The sequence below is a fragment of the Cavia porcellus genome, unplaced genomic scaffold, assembly GCF_034190915.1.
Source record: "Cavia porcellus strain 051 isolate PalLab524CR breed Dunkin Hartley unplaced genomic scaffold, mCavPor4.1 scaffold_8, whole genome shotgun sequence".
NCBI classification, from domain to species: Eukaryota; Metazoa; Chordata; class Mammalia; order Rodentia; family Caviidae; genus Cavia; species Cavia porcellus.
In genome coordinates this window covers 58,840,241-58,862,702 of record NW_026947491.1, presented here as the reverse complement: position 1 = coordinate 58,862,702, position 22,462 = coordinate 58,840,241, and the positions used below count along the sequence as shown (strand labels likewise).

The 22,462-nt window shown below is 38.2% G+C and overlaps 1 protein-coding gene across 1 annotated transcript in view; it reads right to left on the bottom strand.

Annotated features, from left to right (window-relative positions):
- Window positions 1-2,181, bottom strand: part of Irak3 (interleukin 1 receptor associated kinase 3) — a 53,262-nt gene extending 51,081 nt beyond the window's left edge. The window contains exon 1 of the mRNA XM_003475944.5: window positions 1,671-2,181. Within this exon, the coding sequence (XP_003475992.4) occupies window positions 1,671-1,791 (121 nt within the window). The 5' untranslated portion in view covers window positions 1,792-2,181. The remainder of the gene's footprint in view (window positions 1-1,670) is intronic.
- Between the last annotated feature and the right edge of the window lie 20,281 nt (window positions 2,182-22,462).

Sequence of the window (22,462 nt, the reverse complement as noted above, 5' to 3'; positions counted from 1 at the left end):
ATAGCTGCAACCTTTTCACTTCTCTGCCTGCCTTTCAAATTGCTAGTTCAATGTAATAGTAGCTGATTTGTTGGATGTGAATAGCCTTTGCTTGTTCTCCTTTGGGTGATCTTTGTTCCACAAATAGGAGAGTGGGGCTGCATGTTTAAATGGACCACTGAATTGTTTTCAAGTGAGGAATGCTTTCAGGAAGCTGTGAGTTGCCCTAGAAAAGAACACAGCAGTAGCAGGTATAGTGTGGTTTGCCATAAACTATGGGTGTAGGCTATGAGGGCTTAAATCCTAACGCTGCCAAGTTGCGTAAACTTGGGCAAGTTACTTCAGCAGTGTGTACCTCAGAGTCCTCATTTGTTAAGACACGGATGATGCTCACAGCATGTGACTCATAAAGTGCCTGGGTTATGTAAGATACCAACTCATGAAAAGCACAAATATCTGACATTAGTGCTATGGACAGAAAGAGGAGGAGGAAAAGTGAAAAGGAATCTAGCAGACCCGGCTGACCTTCCTGAAGAGCAGCAGTGACCAGCACCTAAGTGTTGACTGTCCCTTCTCTTGTGTTTCCTGATCTTCTTCATCTCTATCAACCTGCTTCCTTCATTTATGACACCTACCTCGCCTCATTTACGACATGCGCACTGGCCTAAAAACATTTTGTTTCATAAATTCAATAACTCTAGGAAATCTATAGGTGTGCTAATATTGTCTATACCTCCATCCAGTTCAAAAATATCTGGTGGAGGGGGGATCTGAGCTCTCAAATTCACACTGGAAAATTTCCGTTTTCCAGAAATCAGTCAAGCTCCTTTTGCTGAGATTTTTACTGAAAGGTCAAACTCCAAATGTAGAATTTAAAACACATAAAACAATTTTTATATAACTGGCAGCACGGTGGTACTGCAGTTCCGGAAAGTGTAATAAAATTATTCATCAGCAACTGAAAGAAATTCCTCTCAGAGGACTAATGCTATTTGGTAAGAATAATCACCATTTCAGACAATTACAGCTGTTTTGACATAATCACGTTTCTTTTCAGTTAACATTAAATGTGACAGCATGAAGCATTAAATCTAACCCGAAACACTCCTGCTTCAGAAAGTTTTTGCCTGAATTCAGCACTTGCACTCAACACTTGCAACACGCAGTTGCTCAACTTTCCAACGACTGCATAAAATGGAGTTTTGGAGCCTGCCAGTTTTCTAGATTAAAAACAAACGCCACTCTTTAGACTAAACTTTCATTCAGCCAGATTTGATAAATAAGGAAGATGTATTTAATTAAGGAAACTGAAAGCCCGTTTAATTACATTTAGTTTAGCATTTTCCTGATTAAGTAATTAAGTTGAGGACTCGGTGGTTCAAACAGGTAACACTTTAAATTTCTTGAAATGATTTAATGTGGAAATTATATTCCAGGGTGACTCTGCAAGGACAGGGAGACACCCTTGCGAGTTTGGATTTGACTACTGCGCACCGGGCGAGGCAGGCAAAGTTTAGGACTGTGAGATGTTTCTCAGGAGCACCCGTCTCAGCCGAGCCTCCCCTGTCGACACCGCAGCGACGTCCGCAAGTACTTGAAGGGAGGCGAGCGCGCGCCCGACCGTCCCGGAGGCTCCAGAAGGGGCCGCCCCGCCGCCCCGCCGCCCCGCCGCCCCGCCGCCCGGCGCTCACCTAGGCCGCGCCAGCCCTGCGCGCCGTCGCAGCTGTCCAGGACCGCGCACAGCTCGCCCAGCAGCGTGGGCGGCAGGTCGAACAGCAGCGTGTGCGCCGAGAGCGCGCCGCTCCCCGCCATGCCGAGACTCGGGCGGGCGCGGCGGGCTGCGGAGCTCTGCTCGCCGCGTCACACAACCGCGGAAATCCTGCCCCACCGCGGCGGCCGGCACCTCGGCCCTCGGCGCTCCCGGCCCTGGGAGGGGCGGCCTCACGTGACGCACGGCGCCGCTCCGCTCAGCTCCGGGCCGGACGCGCCTGCACCCGGCCCGCCGGCGGGGACCCTCCTGCGCTCCCGGCGCTTAGGCTTCGTGGTGCGAACCGAGCGTTTCTTCCTCTGGCCGCTGGCGGCGACTGTGCAGACCAACCAGAGAGCGAGAGCGGGACCAAGACCGCCGGGCAGAGCTGTCGGAGCTAACCCTTGGCCCTTTCCCAGTGAGGGAATAAGAAGTTCGTCGTTACGGGCTTAAAAGGCTTATTTCATTAAACGTGGCAGAAAAGATGGAACACAAAAACCACAAGAAGAAAATAAGCACTCACTCAGCTAAAGACGACTTCTGCCGAAGTGTTTGCTCCTTTTCCTGCCAACGCTTGGTGAATTTAAGAGATGAAAAGGTGCGTGTACACAGTGATTACTGTGGAAAAGATGGATGAAGAGGTCTACAGCAGAAAAATAGAGATCAAAAGGAAGCCAAACCGTGTTTCCTTCCGAAGCAGCCCCTTCTCTTTCAGGCTATCTTTTTCTGATGAAACTGTGACCAAAGCTTCCTCCCTCAAAGTGTTGGAATTTAAGTGAAATTCAGTGTTGTTTTGAAATCCTCTGCTGTTTATATTGTAATACCCCACCTTACCATGACAGAAATGCTACTGGCAAAATAAGAGATGCTTTGAAAACGGTGAGAAAAATCTCAGCGTTACACACTGTAATAAGTGGCTCTATCAACTGGAAAACAGGAGCAGTGTTGGAAACAGTTCAGGTCTTAGCTTTTGGGAATAGCTCCCTCTAGAGATCAAGAGCGAAGACATATTTAACGTTTAGCACCTCTGCCTGAATTTCCAAAAGTATTCCATAAAAATATACCTGAAATTGGGTAAACCCAGTACTGCTGGGGCAGGAGTTTCCATGACCCTTCATTTCTAGATCTTCTAATTTAACAAAAATCAAAGATTTTGTGTGAAAGCTACGTGATATGAAATCTGTATTTTCAGTGTTGACAGTTGTTTCGAGACCGTTTCCTCCCTAGTCCTAAAACTGCCTTTTCATTGTCAATTTTATATCATAGGTTACATCATTCATTACGTCACTCATGCACTGTTCTCCCTCTCCCAACCCAATTCCTCATTTTTAGGCTCTATAGTTCTTAGTTCATTTCTACTTTCTCCAACACTAATTCTGCCTCAATCTTTGGTAATTTAATATATATGTTGCATTATTCAGCTTTCCTGTCACTGGAACACAATACATGACACCTGCAGTTTAAAGGATGAGAAGTTTAATTTGGCTTATTATTTCAAGAGATTTAATCTATTGTTGGGTGACTACAAGGCACGAACATCATAGTGGAAGAGCATGATAGAGCAAATTCTTAGTCTCTAGGAAACAGAGCAGAGGAACAGTGCTGGAGAGGAAGGGGCAAAGAACCATATATTGTACCAAGTGCCATGCCTCAGGAACCTACCCAGACATGCCCAGAAATGGGCTTTACTAATCCCTCAGGTGGCCCTGAGCCCATCAAGTTGACACAATCAAGTTTAAACCTTACAGACCACCCTTTGTCAACCTGACATCCAAACACATTTATTTCCTTTGTCTGTACCTTACAAATAAAAACAATAAGCTAATAATTCTGCTTAACATGATACAACTATCTTGCATGCAACCAAAAGTGCAGTAAACCTCTCTCCAAAAGTTTAAATAGCTTCAGCATTTTTTTAAAAAGTCTCATCTGAAAATGACACAGGCAGATAGATCTTTTACAGAAGAGAAGGTGACCAAGAGCCCAAGGATAAGGAAAAGAGAGAAGCAAAAATAAACAGATTTAAAATGTATCATGTACATGTACCAACTATTCAGAATGAATGTAATCATTATATGTCACAAACATTATATGTTGTAAAAATGCTGTAATAATAATAAAGAAAATAGGAAAACAGGATCTAGTGATGGGGAGAGGGAAGTAAGTGAAGAGAAGAAGGGAAATAAAGAACCAAGTTATGTTAAGTACATGTATCCCTTCCCTAAGATGAATATAAACATCATGTATTACATGAACTAATAAAATTTAGACAAAGCAAACTCAGCTATCAACCTCTGTGAAAAAATTTAAAAACAAGTTACATAATCCCAAGGTACAATGCCATAGGATAAGCAGTATATTACAAAAGGGTAAAATGAGGAGATAAAGAATTGGACCAAAATCTAACAGGAAAGACATTAAGCCCTGTAGCTCTATCTCCAACATCCAGAGTACATGGTTATAATATGTGAGTTCCAGAGCACTTAGCCTCATGTTTATAATCTTGCTGGTTTAAGGTCATGTGGTCTCTCCCTTGGCCTCACTGTACTCATTGCCTGCAGCTTTGCTCAGTGGACATCCCATGTTTCTGCGATCTCTAACTTCCTAGAGTATTCACTGCACCTTTGATTTCATTCCCAGAGCTTCACACACTACCCTCTCTGAGGTTCCTTGCTTGGTCTTCCATGCTTTCTTTTGAAATCTGGATGGAAGTCTCCCTGACTCCACAACTCTAACATTGGGTATGTGTGAAAGACCAGCATCATGTAGATGACACCAAAGTTGCTTACTCAGGTAGGAGAAGCCAGGCCACCTTGGACTATAGCAGCAGGAGCCTCTGAGTGCCTGGATGGCTGAGCAAAGTGAAATGAATTCTAGGGAACCGATTCCCTACGTGTCTCTTCTTGAGCAAGGTCTCGCTTTAATAATGAAAGATTTATGCTTTTACACCCTTGAGGCTATGCTGGGTGGGATCTTTTGGATTCCCAAAATACTCTTGGGGCATCTTCTTGTACTTGATTCTCTTTTAATGGCACTAATCTCTTCAGAAACTTCAGCCTCAACTTTACATATTGTTTCCTCTAAGCCAAAATTTAAAATTTTCAAAATTTTCTACTCTGCTTTTTGCCCCTGATTTTCATCATAAATCTGTGTAAGAGAAATCAACAATACTCATACTACAGCCTGACCAATGTGCTACCTTGAAATTTTCTTTGCCAGATCAATTAATCTACTACCTTTAAATTTAGACCCCTACAAAGTCTCAGGACATAAGCAAAATGTAGACAAAATTTTTTGCCACAGTATAGCCCACATAACATCTCGTCCAATTCTCAAAAAGAGTGTTCCCAACTGAAAACTCCTGTAACAGGTCTTTGCCATCCACATGCCTATCAGCATTCTGGGGTTCTGTCTTCTGACCAGAATCATCCATCAGGCTCTGCTTAGAGCACTCTCAGTCTTTAGCCCAGATCTCTAAACCTTTCTCCCACAAACTAGCTCCTAATCACATGACCAGGTACAGGGACAACAATATCCCTACTTCTCTGGTACTACTTTTCTGTATTAACTTTCCTTTCAGATCCAAGGCATAAATATCATGACAGAGGGCATGGTAGAGAAAGATGTTCAGTTCATAGTGCAAGGAACTAGCTCAGGGGAACAGTGCCAAAGTGAAAGAAGCAAGGGACCAAATATAGTGCCCAAAGTCATGCCTCAGTGGCTCACTCAGACACACCCAGAAGTATGCTTTACTAATCTCTTTTGTGGCCTCAATGAAGCCTAACCATCACATACATAGAACAGATGATGATCTGCTTATTCAATACCCTAGACTCTGTGTTTTTTAAATCCTTTTTCCCCATGATCTTGCATTCTTCTTCCCTATTTCAAACTCTAACTCCAACGATAACTCCCTAGGACTTGTCATTGTCAGTAATTGGGTCTTATCCATTCTTTATATTTCTTGAATTCATGCTGTGACAACACCCACCTTTCCTTCTAGTACATTCCCTCCAATACTCTTACCCAAAGGACATTTCCCTTCACCAGGTCATCTAATTCAGTATCTTGCTACCTCTATTCTCACCTCACCTCCTTTGTGTCCTCACATTACTCCTTTTATTATTATAATCGCCCTTTGCATATGCTCTCTGTTCCTTTGTTGACCTCTCACTTCATGGAAGTCTTGTGGCTGATACATGATCTTGACTGAATCCATGTTTCCAAGTTTTGGTTCTGCACCCACTCATGTGAACGTAGCTATATTTTTTTAAACCACTAAAACTCCTTAAATCTTGTTACTTGTGTTCATTTTGAATCAAAGCCAAGACTCTTTATGCTGCTGGGCAATAATACTATGCAGTTTAGTCTATTTATTCTTCTAGTCTCTTTCAGAGTTATTTTATGCTTTGTTTTCCTAAATTTCTATCACTTTCTCTCTTATCCTCATGCTCACCTAATGCCCTGAGAATATTTACTGAGAATAATGATCTATCAGAAAGAAAGTAATTCTATTGAATCTCACTATCACATCCACCTACCTACTAACAACTATATTAATGTACACTTTCTCCCTCTGAACTCTAGCCTTCTATCTACATCTAAACTTCTCAGTTGCACAGTAAATCCTATCCCCTGTTGCCTGGGCAAAGGCAACAAGGGGAGTTATTTTCCCTCATCTGTGCTACATCATCTATTATTACTCTTTATTGGCTCAATTCCTTTATAATACAAATATGATGTTTCTTCCACCTTGAGAAATAGAATTCTTTGATAATAGTTTCCCACTTCCATCCACCACCTCCATTTCTTTGTTCTTTTTTTGGAGTAAAGTTGTATATTCTCATTGTCTCCAGAGTTTTTCCACCTGTGTTTTGTTTCTTAAATCTGTTCTTGTTTGAGCAACCTCTCATACCTCGCTTCACTAATAATGCTCTCTTCTGGGTCACCCGTGTCCTCATCATTTCAATTTTATCTTACTTGACCTGTTGGTAGTTTTTTTGGGTTTTTTAAACATGTTTATCACTCTTCTTCTTGTTGGACCTTTTCTTCATTTCACCACTCTTCAGATTCCTTTGTGATTCCTTCTCTTCTCCCTTAACTCTTAACACTGGAATCTCCCCAGGTTTAATTCATGGCCCTCTATGCTACCTTGGAGATCTCACTCCATTTCAAGTATTTAAATGTCATCTGTATTCCAAAAAATTCCAAATTTATATGTGAATCCCAGACTTCTTAAATTCCAAGGTGATATTCAAATTTGAAGCTTTGATCATGCCTCTTGAACCTACTCTTCCCAAAGTCTTTCCATCTAGATTAATAGCAACTTTATATTTTCAGTTCTAAAACATATAGACTCATCCTATACTCCTCTATTTCTTCATAACATGTAATCAATCTACAAGCAAAAACTGCTTATACTATTAAAATTTATCTAGAATCTGTCTACTTTTCCTCATCTCCATTGCTGCTGTCTGTTTGAGCTCCTTCTATGGATTATCATAACAGCCTCCTAAAAGTAACTTCCATTCTTGTTTCCTACAGGCCTTTCCCAATACTGCAGTAGGTTGACACTTTTAATAATGATGCTCCTCTGTTCACAAGTAAGCAGTGACTTTTAATTTTAATCAGTATAACCCAAATTCTTTATGTGATCTGCACTCTCCTTTTCCCCACCATTCTGCTATTTTTATGCTCTGAACTTATTTTCTTATTCATTCTGCTTTGGTCACAGTGTGCCAGCTGGTCTTTCAACACACCAGGGAGCGTCCACATTAGAGCCTTTGTATTTACCATTTGTTTGCCCAGTATACTCTTCCCACATATCTAAGGTCTACTTTAACTTCAAATTTAAAATTAATCTATGCACTCAGATTTGGGCAGAGATGTGACCGACTTGGTCCCATAATATACAGCTTGGGAGAACCAAATCTCATTTTTATTCTCTCTCTCTCTCTTTCTCTTTGTGAGTGCGTGTGTGTGTGTGTGCATGCACATGCACGTGTGTGTGTGTGTGTGTGTGTGTGTGTGTGTGTGTGTGTGTGTGTGTGAATCTGAATTGGAGCAGGTAGCAGATCTGACCATCTCTGATACCCATTCTGGAAACACATTGAGGTTGATATTGGAAGGAAATGGAATAGTCCAGTGAAAGGAAAAACGAAGTCTTTCAAAAGGTCATTGAGCAACTCATTAATTCTGTGCCTCAAGCCTTAAATTTATAGACTTAAAATTATATGGATTAAATTCTCTTGTTAAGTCAATTTTTAAACCAAGAATCTAGCTATTTACAGCCAAATGCATCATAGATAACATACTGATGAGCATTTAGTAATGCTCCTTGATTTACTGAGCATTTATAAAACATATGGGGAAAGAAACTAAACCCTGCCCTACACTATAGTCATACATATATATGACATAGGTATAGAAACTGATACTATAGAGAGGCAATTGGCTCACTAAGAGAAAAATAAATGCTGGCCAAGAATGATTATAGCAGCACAGTCAGAAAGAGTCTGAAATTCTATATGCATATGAGCTTGCCCTAGAATTCATGCAGCCCCAGATCCTTGATCTCCACCCACACACTGCCAATTTTCTGACAAAGAAAGGGATTTTGTTCAATCACAAATGGTTTCACTGTGTGACCTAGCTCTTTGCCATAGGATCTTCTCTAAACTGCTCAACATTCTGAATACTAGGAAAAAGTGATTCCATCTTAGCTAGAGCCAAACAAGTGAATGGGGAAAAATTAAGAAATGGAGATGATGGTAGGGAAACCCTGGAGGCTATGCAGACAGTGGTGTGAATACACAGTAGTTATCAGTGCTCATAATCCAGCTAAGCAGTCACCAAAGCCTCTGAAATCTAGAAAACATCCTGGGAGTAAAAGTACACCTGAGTTTAAGGGACCCAAGATATTTTTGAGGTTTGAAAGCAAATTTCAAAATGAAGATAACTTACCTGTTCCATCTTTGAACCTCATCCCATCTTTGAACCGTACCCTGGATTATTCATGTGATGGGTTTCAGGAACAAGGTACTGTGGCAGTTAATTAATTATCCATTCTGAGTGTGAATTCCCAGCTGAATTGAGTCTGCAGGGTGCTGGGCGTGGAAGACCCTATAAAAGAAGACTAGGAAGGGAGGATTTCATGCAGAAGTTTTGTTGTGACTGGTTTCTTAATAAGAACTCCAGTGTTCAATGTTCTCTTTCTTCTTTGGAGGAGCTCAGATCCTTCTCACTGTCATGGGGGAAGATGGCTGTTCACTTCTGTGAAGCTCTGGTCTTCTTGAACATCATTTCTTAGCTTCAGTGTACATCCTTCAGCCTTTTGGTGCAGATTCTCCAATCTCTAGCACTGGAGTTTCGGTCGTAGATTCTTGTCTTGGGATGTAGGCTCTCAGCTAGTTTCTTCGGAACTCTAGTACCCAGATAGATCTTTTGCCATCTTCCACATTTGACTTTGTGAGCAAATATTGTAAGACAGTGTTGTAAACTTCTGTGTCCGGCGCTAAAACTGTTCTCTTGCAAACCACTGACTAACACAGATATAGATCTGAAAGCTGGTGAAGAGAAGTGCACACTTCTTGGTAATTTTAAAAAGTAAATTGCAGGTCTAGGGCCAGTGGTCTGATCACAGGTACAGAGGATACCAGTCCACAGTATGATCTCCTTCTGAGGGTCGTAGCCATTGTTGATTCCCTATGGTCTTCTTCTGGAAGTCCTATATTGTTCCTATTGTTTTGCTGGGTTGGGTTTTATTCTCTTTTCTTTTGGTTGATTATATCAAATATGATGACAGGAGCAGCTATTTCAAAGATAGCAAGATATATTATGGTAGCAATTTTGGATTTACTTTTGCTTGTTTTAAACTCCTTTATTGCATTCATTGTCTTGTTTTTATTGTTTCTGTTCTGTTCTGTTTGATTTTTACTATGTCTGAAGTTATCGCTAGCTAGTTTGAAGACATCAAAAACCATTATGGTAACTATTGTTGATTTTGTAATGTTTTGAGGCCTGTATCTCTTACACTGGTTTGTTTTGATTGGTTTTATTCTGTTCTTAAAATAAAAAAAAAATTTAGAAAAAGAAAAGGCTGAATAGTTTCTTGGGCTTCCATCAAAATGATCTCATGAAAATGACATATACCTACTATTCCTCCAGTTCTATATATGTATGTACATATGTACAAAATATGTGCATATATATATGCACATATACAGTGAGTAAATATTAGGCTTCTTTGTATATATACATATAGTAGATTTATATTGTTTTACATTTCAACCTCTTCCCACTAAATATATTAAAAACAATTTTTCTAAAATCTCTATTTCATATGATATATACTAAAATTTTAACAATTGTCCTTTTAGGGTGGATAAAAAGGATTATTTGTGACTTTACTTTCTTACTTGTGCTTTTTTTGTTTCCAAACTACTGTAGTTAACATGTATCTGTGAGTATAAAATACTAAAGTGTAGAAAATAATTTCTTCTTATATTGTTAAGGTTCATACCATTTGATTATTTTCTTTCCTAAATATTTCATGGAATTTTTCAGCTCTGGGTATGGTGCTATATTAATTTTTGCCTATTTACCACTGACTTTTATTGTCTGATTTTGTAACTGAATAGCTTTCATCTAATGGTTTTTCATGATAATTTTAATATTAGCTTAAATTCTATTTTGAAGAAAACATTAACTTACCCTTAGAAATGTGGAAAAACTTGACATTATAGCAAAATGTATTATCTTGCATTAAAATATCTACTCTGATTGTTTGTTACTTGAGACTAGTAAAGGACCTATGGATCTGGTAAAAGTCCTAAATTTTACAGATGGTAAAACCAGTGTTTATAAGAATTCTAGGTATAATTTTTCTGGCAAAATACTTGCAGAAATGTTTACAACATAAAAATCTCATTCAAGATTTCCAAACTCTCTTTGATATGTTGCGAGCATAAATCTAAGATATTTTCCCTCTTTAAGATTTGACTTTCTTTTGTTTTTCCAAGGAGTAAATTCCTCAAACCCTGTAGTTATTAGTCTACTAAGGCTGCTATAACAAATTACCACATCCTGTATGGGTTAAATACCAGAAACTGATTTCGCCACAGTCCTGGAAACAGAAGCCCAAGATCAAGGTATTGGCAGTTTTATGTTACTGGTAATGACTCTTCTGGACTTGTATGTGGTCACCTTCTCAATATACTTTCACCTTCACATAGCCTTTTTTTTTTGGTGAGTGCATATTGAGAGTAAGCAAGTTCTCTGGTGCCTCATTATAAAGTCATTAATTCTATAAGAACCAGATCCTATCCTATGGCCTTAGCTTTAATTACTTCCTCAGAGGTCTATCTCCAAATACAGCCACACCTGAAGGCAAGGGATTCAAACATGCATTTGGGTGGGGCAGGTGTAATAGAGGAGCACTAACATTCAGTCCATGAAGACCTCTGCATGTAAGTTCAAGAAATTCTGTTATATTATCAGATTTTTAGAGCAAGCATCCTAAAAACACTTAGTAATTATTATTTACATGTCCTGGTCCTTCATAGTGGTTACAGCTTCAAGTGTTCTTCTTACAATGAATTTATTCCATTATGATAAAACCTTGAAATAAAAATAAAATCTTGGATGCAATATGGTTTCTTTCCAATGAAGATAATAAAAATTTATATATAAAATACCTGACATATTTGGGTTTTAATATCTTAGTAATTTTTTAGGTCAAATGACCCTTTGTCAGGTCTTAATCTGAAAATTTCATAGCAGTAGATCATCATTACACTTATCTTTCTTGAGTCTTTGCCTTTCTGTTCCCCAAAATGAATTTGTTTGTTTGTTTGTTTGTTTTGAGACAGGGTCTATCTATGTACTGCAAGCTGGCCTGAACTTGCTTATGTAGCTCAGGTTGGCCTCGAACTCTCAGTGATCCTCTGCCTCAGTTTCTTGAATGCTGGAATGACAGGTGTACGGCACCATACCCAGCCCCAAGATGATATTTAATATGTCATTCTTATATTCCTGTTTCTCCTGTTTTCTTTAACAAGCTTTTCCTTTTGGCTGAATTAAAGCAAGCATCCTAAAAACACTTAGCAATTATTCTGACTTTTATTGTCTGATTTTGTAACTGAATAGCTTTTATCCAGTGATAAAAGCTATTTTCATGATAATTTTAACATTAACAGGCTTAAATTATTGATCTTTTTATTCTTGGTTGTACAGGCTCTATATAATCTCATTCTTCATCTGTTTTTCTCTAAGCAGACCACTATCAGTACCTGTGTCCTCTTCTCTAACCTGCTCTGCAGATTCTCCTCTCAACTTTCATTTCCAGTATTGAACAATTTCATTCAGATCTCATCTCAAATCAATGTGCTCCAAACTGATCACAACCTAGGAAAATCTGATCAAATCCTAGAAACAACTGCCTTATTTCTGGTTACATGGGCCAAGGGGACTGAATAATTGTGACTGGTGATTGACATATTTAGGATGTACTGGGCACACCCTGAGTCAGACATTGTGCTAGATGTCTATATCTATCTAATAGTCACCTAGCCTTGTTCTTCTGTAATATCTCACATGTGTCTGGGTCATTTCTAATCTGTTTCCACTAATTGATGTTTGTATTTTTAAAAATCTCTTATTTGATGGATCTATACTTATTTTTTAAGATCCAAATGAAAAGTTACCACTTATATGCTTTTGTTTGAATTGTGTGCCCCCAAAATATATATTAAGTACTAATAGTTCTTTTGAATGTGACCTTCATTGGAAATAGGGTCTCTGAAGATGTAATCAAGTTAAAACAGTATGATTTGAATGCTTATAAGAAGAAAAAAAAATATCTGAACAGAGAGACAGGAAGAAGGCCAAGTGACAATGTAGGCAGAAACTGGGGTGATACAGTCACCACTAAGAAACTCTGTGGGGCTGGGGATTTAGCGGCATAAGCGCCTGCCTTGCAAGCAGGCAGTTGTGAGTTTGATCCCTGGTACCGATAAAAAGGAAAAAAGACCAAAAAAAAAAGAAAGAAAGAAAGAAACTCTGATTGCCAGCAAATATCAGAGGCTAGTGGAGAAGCATGGAACAGTATTATTACCTTTTTGTTGCGGATTAAGAACTGCTGGTCAACTTATGCCAGCTGGATTACATCAGCATGGCACTGAGCATAGATGCTCCACCTGAAGAAAAGTTGCCAGCATAAACAGAGAGGTCGAGGAGAAGGAAGGTGTTAATGTGCTAATGCCTTATTGCGTTGAGGCATTGTGGGTTCTCCTACATGTTGCTGTTTGAGCTGCTGGTTCTTCTGGAGAAGCTTTGGTCCTCACATTGAGCATTGCTTCCTGGCTCTGGAGGAGAAGATGTGTACCGTTTGGTCTCCAGGATGAACTCATCACGCTGGCTTCCTGCAAGTACTCAACTGTGCTTGTCATCGGAGGAGCTCAGGGCCTCCATGTTGCTGAGGATGGCTGTGGTGCTTTCAGGACAGCCCCGGTCTTTGTTGTGTAGAACCCTCATTCCACTGGCACAGCTCCTTCACCCCGCTGGCTTTCTGGCTTCCACTGCTGACCTCTGGGCTTTCCCAGCACGGATCCGTAAAACAGACTGGCGTGAGTCCTTCTTGGGCTCTGGACCTCCAGTTGGACTCGTGGGAGGCACTGTCGTGAGCGCTGGGTTTTCATCAGGACTCATGTGGGATGTTGCTGTGAGATTTAGGCCCCTGACTAAATATTCTAAGTCTTTCGTGTTGCGAATAGATTTCCTGCATTTTCTTGTGTTAACTGCTGGTGACTATTATAAAAATATTATGAACTCCATGTCCTGATTCTAATTATTCTCTGCGCAACCCCTAACTACATCACTTTTAGAACTGAAAGAAGCAACCATGACAGCATCTTGGTTTAGACCTCTGGCTTCCAGAACTGTGAAAAACATTTACATTATTTAAACCCACCCAATTCATGATCACTTTTATAATGTTCTAGGAAACTAAAATTCTCTGTGAAATCATTCATAATCTCCCTAAAGCTAACATTTAGTACTTATTTCTATCCCTATGGGCTTGTTGACGGTTGGTATACAGCAGAGGAGTCATAGCATTCTTTATGAATGTGGCATACTGCTTGCTACAGAGTAACTACTCAATAAATGTCCGATGCATAAAAGAAGTTCTCTTGTCAGTAATGCCTCTAGTTGATAATTGCAGCTATCATTTATTGAGCACTCACTGTATTTGAGATACAGTGTTAATACTTTACACTAAGGTCTAACAACAATTCTCCAACTCCAACTGGGAATCCTCTAATCCAGTTCATTTTTAATACTAATCACTGAGTTAACACAGACCATACAAATTAAGATCAAAGTCCATTATTTCTGACACTAACTACTCAGAGTAAATGCAGATCCTACAAATAAATGGCTCAGTTCCATAGGACTGCTCCCATTTCAGATGCCAACTGTAATCTTTGGGTATCCCCAAGTGTATAAATGAGCTTTCCTGTCACTAAGACAAAATACCTGTATCTGCAACCTAAAGAGAAGTTTATTTCAGTTCATGATTTCAGAGAATTCAGGGTACATTTTGCTGGTGTAAGGCAGAAATGGCATGAGAGAAGAGCCTGGAGGAGAAAACCTGCTTAACTGATGCTGGGCAGAAAGCAGAGAAGATGGGACCTGGCTACCAGGTCATACTGCCAGTGACCCACTTCCTCCAACCAGGCCCTACCTCCTAATAGCACATTCTGCTATAAACTCATCAAAGAATTAATCCACTGATAAGTATGGTGCTCCCATAATATTATCAGCTTCTACAAGCCCCAATTTTGAGCTTAGAGGGACATTTTAGATCAAAGCCGTAACACTGATCTATTTGTACCTTGGCCTACCCAACTGCTACAGTTTGAATATGTTTTGTTCCTGCAAAACTCAGTCAGGAGTTAGGATCTTTAAAAGGTGATTAGATCGTTGGTGTCACCTCTAGAAGTGATAATGTAAATTCTCTGAGGAAGTGAGTTCTCCCTCCTGTGGGCCTGAATTGGTTACTGAAAAAGCATGTTGCAATAGAGTATGACTTCCTCAGCTTGCTTTCTTGTTTATCTATTGCCATGTGGTCTTTTCCACATGCCCTGCTTTCTGCTCTCACATATATTTCCACCTTGTGATGCCATTCTCCATACTGTGACCCAGCCAGAGGCAACTTACCAGAGGTTAACTAGATCAAGCTGCCTGATCTTGGAATTCCAGCCTCCAAAACACTGAGCACAATAAACATTTTTTTCTGTCTAAAGTATCCAGTCTTTGGTATTTTGATACAGCAACAAAAAATAGACTAAGACACTAAATATAAGTTTTGGTGTTCATATGATTATCTCCAAATATGATAGTTCAGTAAAAGGGGTGGCAGAACTTACAAAAGTATCATCCATCAGTGTCTGTGAGGGATTGTTTTTAAGATTCAATCCCTGGGGGCTGGGGATTTAGCTCAGCGGCATAAGCACCTGCCTTGCAAGCAGGCAGTCGTGAGTTCGGTCCCCGGTACCGATAAAAACGAAAAAAAAAGACAAAAAAAAAAAAGATTCAATCCCTGATGTTATTACTGAACTCAGTATCCAGGAAGGTGTGTTTGGTAGTTTCAAAGCTCTAGTATTGTGCTTGGCATTCTGGCATGGAAAGTTCCTTCCTTGAAACTATATAAGAGCTCACCATGAGTCAAATTAAAAGTTAGATTCAATATAATGAAACAGGCTTCATTGTGAATAACAAAAGATGATTCTATCACTCCAGAAATTCAAAAGGGTTTTAAAGCTGTGTGTCAGGAAATAGAAATAAAGACCGAATATATTTTTAATACTATTACATTTATTTTGTCATGATAATTCACTGGTATCTTTGTTACTTTTCTCTTATTGCTGAAACAAAATACTCAATTCCCAATTTTTAAAAAATTTTTATTTAAAGAAAGACTAAACAAAACAGAAAATAGGTTGGAATAATACATACGTTCAGAGAAAAAATAAACAGTAAGAAATCAGTAGTTGATTTTTACATATTGTCATTTTACAAAGAGTTGTTCAAGGTACAAAAATGGAACATGTAAAGTGGGAATTCAAAACGTGTGAGACTGCAAACAGTTCTGTTCAACTATCCAACAAAAACTTAGTAACATGGTTATCAATCCTATACACTTAAACATACATGCAGTTTTCCATATCTTCACTTTTGTTTAGATTAAACAAACTAAAGCAGGTTAAAATCCTTCTGAAAAAAGAATAATAATATTGCTGGATTTCACATCACGGCACTCCATGATCAGCACTGGGTAATGTAGTGTCTTTTTTAAAAATTTAATTTAAAGAAAGACTAAACAAAACAGAAAACGGGTAGAAATAACACATAATTTCAAAGAAAAAATAAACAGTAAGAAATCACTACTTGATGATTACAGATTCTCTTCTTACAAATAGTTAGTCAAGATACTAAAGTGGAGCATATAAAGTGGGGATTCAAACAGTGAGACTGCAACCAGTTCTGTTCAACTATCCAACAAAAACTTAGAAATATGGTTATCAATCCTATACACTTAAACATACATGCAGTTATCCATATCTTCAATTATGTTGAGATTGAATAAACCCAAGCAGGCTAATATCACTCTGAACAAAGAATAGTACTATTGTTGGGTTTCACATTATGGCACTCTACGATCAACACTGGGTATTTTAGTGTCTCTTTTTCTTTAAAGTATCTGTTCATTTCATCATGTGTCATAAGATTAGTTCTCATAAATTGTTTATAGGTTCTACACATGCATGAGTCTTAACATGTATTTCTATCCTTTCTGTATTAGAGGGAGAAACAAAACAAATCAAGACAAAACAAAACATATTCAATTCCCAAATTAAAGAGAGAAAGTTTTATTTAGCCCACAGTTTGTGGAGGTTTCAGTTCATATTCTCCTGGGTCCAAGGCAGGGTGGCATAGCAGAGCAGCAACAGTTCACAGAGATGGAAGGCAGCAAAAGAAGCAAGAGCAAAAAGGGAGGAGTACAGAAAGAAGACTCTTTCTGTCCCTTCTACTATATGTGAGCTACCCACTCTAGGGTGGGTGTAGCACTCACACCAACAATCACAGCATTGGACCATGAATCAGTCACAAATTCTAGAAGGCTGACCCTATGACTGCATGAAGTTTTGGGGCAATATTCAGATGTAAACCATAACATTTCACCCCTCCCCTCCACGAAAGACTCATGTACATCCTTTATGCAAAAGACAGTTCATCTCCAAGAATTGCCAAACTTCTAACAGTTTCAGCACTGCTGAAAAGTGTAAGTCCTAAGTCTCCTCTCAGATCTAAGGCAAGGCAACTCTTATCTGTGAGACCCTGTACAAAAAAAACCAAAAAAACAAAAAAACAAAACCACTTCCAACATTGAATGGAAGACAAACACTACCATTCCAAAAGGTACAAACAGGGAGATACAAAGCAATGGGACCAAAGCAACTCCAAAATCTAGCAGGACAAATATTAAGTGCCATAGTTCCATGTGGAACATTTAAAGCAATCTGGGGTGAGTTGTAGGCTCCAAAAGGCTTGCATGACTCTGCTCCTATGGCACTTTCAGGGGTTGTAACTACCACGGCTTTTCTCTCTTAGGCACACTCTGCTCAATCCTTGCAGATTTCCTTAAGTGATCCACATTCTTAGCTTTTCCAAACTTTTGGGTTCTCCTCTATACTTCTGGCTTCACACTCACAGCTTCAAATAATGCCCTCTCAGGGGCAAACTGCCTGGCCTCCCAGGTCTTTATTTGAAATCTGAGTGGAAATCTTTTTAACTTCAGAATTCTTGCATTCTGTATGTTCCTAAAACCAGCACCACATGGATGATGTCCACTGCCAGTTGGAGCAGTATCTCTGCTTTCTTTTCTCTTGGCTGTAGGGTCAACTGCCTGAATTGCTGAGCATTCTGAACCTGATTCTGAGGAACAAATTCTCTATGCTGCCACCATTCTGGAACCTTGTGTGGCTGTCACCATCATTTTGGAACATAGCATGGCTGCTGCCATTCTGGAACATGGTGCTCTGCAGCTTTTTCTTCAGAGAAAAGTCTTTCACTTTTTCAGTTTTGACACTACAAAGTGTGCAGTCTTGCTGCTTGTGATGCCCTCAGGACATCTTTTACATTCTTCTGTTCTTTTTCAGCAATCAAGATCTCCTCTGCTCTATCTTTGTAGTCCACAGATTTACTGGAGCTTCCTTTCCGGCTAAACTTACAATGTTTTAAATCATCCTGATGGGCTCTTTGCTCTTAATTCACAACACAAACCTGGCTAAAAACCCCCAACAACAGCCATGACACAACCTCAACACCAAACTGCTTTCAAATTTCTTCTGCCAGATTTATTAGTCCACTGTCCTTAATCTTAGTCTCAAGCAAAATATCTGAACATAAGCAAAATTCAGACAAATTTTTGCCAAGCCATAGCATACATTTTCTGGAGTTCAACAGCCAATGTAGTCCTTCCCAGAAGAAACCTCCTGAGCCTCATCTTTACTGGTTTTCTGGTCTTCTTAGCTCAGACCAGAATCTCCCACACAGAACAGCTTAAAGTGTTCCAATTCTACTTTTTTCATCCAGCATCTCTGAACCTATCCCAACTCTTCCTATAAATCACTCCCAAAGGCTCTTGAACTACATAGTCAGGTATAGTTAGAGCAATGATCCCACTTCTCTTGTACCAAATTTTGTCTTGGTTACTTTTCTCTCATTTCTGAGACAAAATACCTGATCCCCAAAATGAAGGAAGGAAAGATTTATTTAGCTCACAGTTTCTGGAGGTTTCAGTCCATAACCAGCTGGCTCCAAGACGGGGTAGCATGGCACAGGAACAACACTTCATGGTGGTAGAAAACAGCAAAAGCAACAAGAGTAAAAAGGGAAGAGTGTGAGAAAAGACTCTTTGTGTCACTTATATTGTACATAGGCTACCCACTCTGGAGTGGGTGTAGCACTCACACCCATAATCCCAGTATTGGCCCATGAATCACTAACAAATTCTGGAGGCCCACTTTCATGACTGCAGGAGTCTTTGGGGAGGACATCCAGACAACATCCAGACACAACCATAGCAATGAGACATTACAAAAATTCCAGAAGTGGGCATAGCAGGTGATGCATAACTTTATGATATTATTTAGGTTTTTCTTCCTTCTTCCATTCTATGCCTAGTTCTTAGCATGAGCATTTGTCTGTATGAGTTCTTTGTGGTCAATATCTGGCCACTCTATCTCTACTTTCATGACTATTACTATATGAAACATAAGAAGAAAACAAGGAAGTCAAAGTTTTACAGAAATTCACATCAGATTTTCATCATAGAGTCCACCCTAGCACAGACAGGGAAGGCTGCAAAAAAAAAGCACTTTGCTTCTCGGAATACAATCACTTGGAAGAAGAAATGTGCTATTGTAGCAGCTAGCAACATTTAATATAAAAAAATAAGACTTGATGAGAGAAAAGTCCAATAACCATCCATTCTCAGAGCCCCCAAGTCAATTTTCATACCCACAGAAAGATATAAATGCTAGGGGGTTAAACCACTAAATTCTGAGGTTGTTTGTTATGTGATGTTATTTGAGAAAAAGCATGATTAATTTAGGTGGGTCACCCTGAAGAGCTTCATCATCATTAGGATAACTATGATTAAAAAAAAAACAGGCAAAGTAAAGTGTTGATGGAGATATAAAATACTATAATATTTATACATTGTTAGTGTTATTGTAAAATGAGTCAACTATTTTGCAAAATAGTCTGAAAGTTCCTTAAAATATCAAGAGTAGAATTATCATATAACCCAATAATTGTACTCCCATATATATATATATATATATATATATAATAAAATCAAATAAAAATAAAAACATAAACCCAAATGAAAACTTATGTAGGAATGTTTACAGTAGTTCTGTTCATATCCAAAAAGTAAAAGCAGCACATCCAACAATTGCTAACCAGATAAATAAAATGTATTGTATTCACACAAAGGAATATTGTTCAACAATAAAAAAGATTATCCTTTTATGCTGCAACATGGATTATCTTTGAAAAAATTATGCTAATTTATGATTTGTTTACATCTAATATTCATAAAAGGCAAATCCATGGAGAGAAAGTAGATTCATGGCTTGTAGAGAGAATGGAGGAAGTGATGAAGAGTGACTACACATGAGTAAAGGGTTTTCTTGTTTAGGATGATAGAAATGTTCTAAATTTGATTATGATGATAATTTCAGAACCGTGTAAAGATATTAAAAAGCAGCATAAATGGGTGAATTGTATTTTGTGCAAATTATATCTTAATAAAACTATTTAAAATGATTAACTTTGTTTGATCAACTTTACATATTATCACAAAGTATATATATTTTGCATCTTGTTCCTTTTATTTAGCATTGTTTATGAAGTTTTTCATACTAAATATAATAGTAATTTCATTTTCATTATATAAGGTATAAAATTATATGAATATGTCACAACCACTTTCTCTGTTTTTCTGGTGACACACATCTTGTTTCTAGTTTTAAGCAATTACAAATAATGCCACTATGTATATTCTTAAATGTGTCTTCTGTAAACACATACATACCTTTTTATTGTGTGTATATTCTACCTAGCAGACCAATTGCTGAGCTATAGAGCAGTGTCTGTTCAATTTTGGTAAATACTGTTGAACAGTTTTCCAAAGGGATTGCTCCATTTTACACTCCCACTATCAGGACCAGTCACACAATTGATGGGGAACAATGCAAAATAAAAATATGAGAATTGTGGTTCAAAAACAGAAAACAAACCCATTAAAATATTAAATTATAAAGACTTTTCTTTTGCAATATCTTACCTTGATATGTTTTTACTTGCAATTTAAAATTATAAATTAAATACAAAATTAAAAATTACAGGTACAAATTTTACCATTGATTTTTATATCGGGAATGCCAACTTTAAATACAAATATAAAGGAACTTTTACTCGTGTATTCACCAAAATTACCTTTTTTCATCTCACTGTTTATCCACATATGTATTTCATTCTTACAAGAACTATGGAAAAGATTCACAAACTAACTCAACTATTTTTATTTCATTTCTTAATATGTAAACATTATAACAATATTTCTACATTTAGTTTTTCAACTGGGACTAACTGAAAAGAAACATTTTTCCCATCCTACTTGGTCTTTTTAATTGGGGATCAACCTCACACTTGCTAGCCAAGTGTTTATACTGCTGAGCTAAATTCCTGGCCTGCGTTGTCATTTTTTAATGTAAATACATGGCTAGTACAAGAAAGTAACACAAGTGAAAAGGATTGATAAGATTTCTTGGTCTCCCATGTTTCTTAGAATATCATTGCTTTTTGTCTGCAGTCAGAACAAGTTCTAGATTGGTAAGAGAGTGTTGCTTCTTGGGCTGTCAGCATCTTCCTCTCTTCTAGATTGGGTCACATAAACGACATACTTTGATTACAGTTTAACTTTCTTGAGTTGTAGATCACTCAGAATTCTGTGTTCAAAATGCAAATGGTTGGCTGGAAACAGTGAACATCCATAAAATGCCTACCTTTTCTACTCATGTTCATTCTATCAGTGTCCTTTCAGACTTCACTTACAAGATACATGTCCAGAGGCAAATTTATTTAAGAATTTCAAAACAGCAACAGCTGAACACTAAATAAAGCACAAGGTTCTTCTCAATGCACGTTCCCTTGTGCAGGTCACTTGCCTATGAATTGGTGCTGGCTCTAGTTCCAGTTAATCCCCAGTCTTGCAAACACTTAACATTTTCAGTGTCTTCATTTTAGTAATTTGATATTTTAGAAATATTTCACTTTGGCATTTATCTGCATTTCTTTGATCATCAAGGAAAAAATCATCTTTTCATACATTTAGTACTATTTGGCTGTGTGTGTGTGTGTGTGTGTGTGTGTGTGTGTGTGTGTGTGTGTGTAGAGCATTTATTCCAGTTTTTTGTTCATTTTTCTTCTGGCTTCTTGTGAGTTGTTTGGGGTTTTACTTCATTTCGTTTCATTTCATTTTTTAAGTCTGGATTTGTAACAGTTTTTATATTCTCAGCAGCAGCCTTACGTAGATTATATGTGTAGCAAGTATCTTTCCTTACTCTTTAGATTGCTTTTCATTCTCTTACAATGCATTTTGATTACTATAAGTTCTCAATTTTAATGTTTGTCAATCTTTTAACATTAAATATTTTTAATATAGTTTTAGAAACTTTCGTCTTTTTCCAAATTATATTCATTCTTTTATGTTTCTTTAAATTTTTTGTTTTGCCTTTCCCACTTAGATGCACAATCCATCTAGAATCTTATAAATATTGTCTAATCCATTGTATTTGTCACCATCTTCTCTTTTTTACTTTAATACAATAGCCTCCTTTCCTTGTCTTAGTTCATAGACTGTTCAAAGTATTCTACATTTGGCACATAATTTTCAGCCTCATTCTTTGCCACCTGTCTGCTTCACCAACCGAGTTTTGCCTGCCTTTTCAGAAATTGTTCCTTGAGAATCTACTTACGTCACTCTTCTCTGGTTGTTGGATGAGTGGCTAAATTTACCTCTTCTGTCACTTTTGCCAATGCTCCAAGGGAGATTTAAAACTTCCTGAGGAAAATCCTAAAAAAATATTCCCTTCAGATAACGCT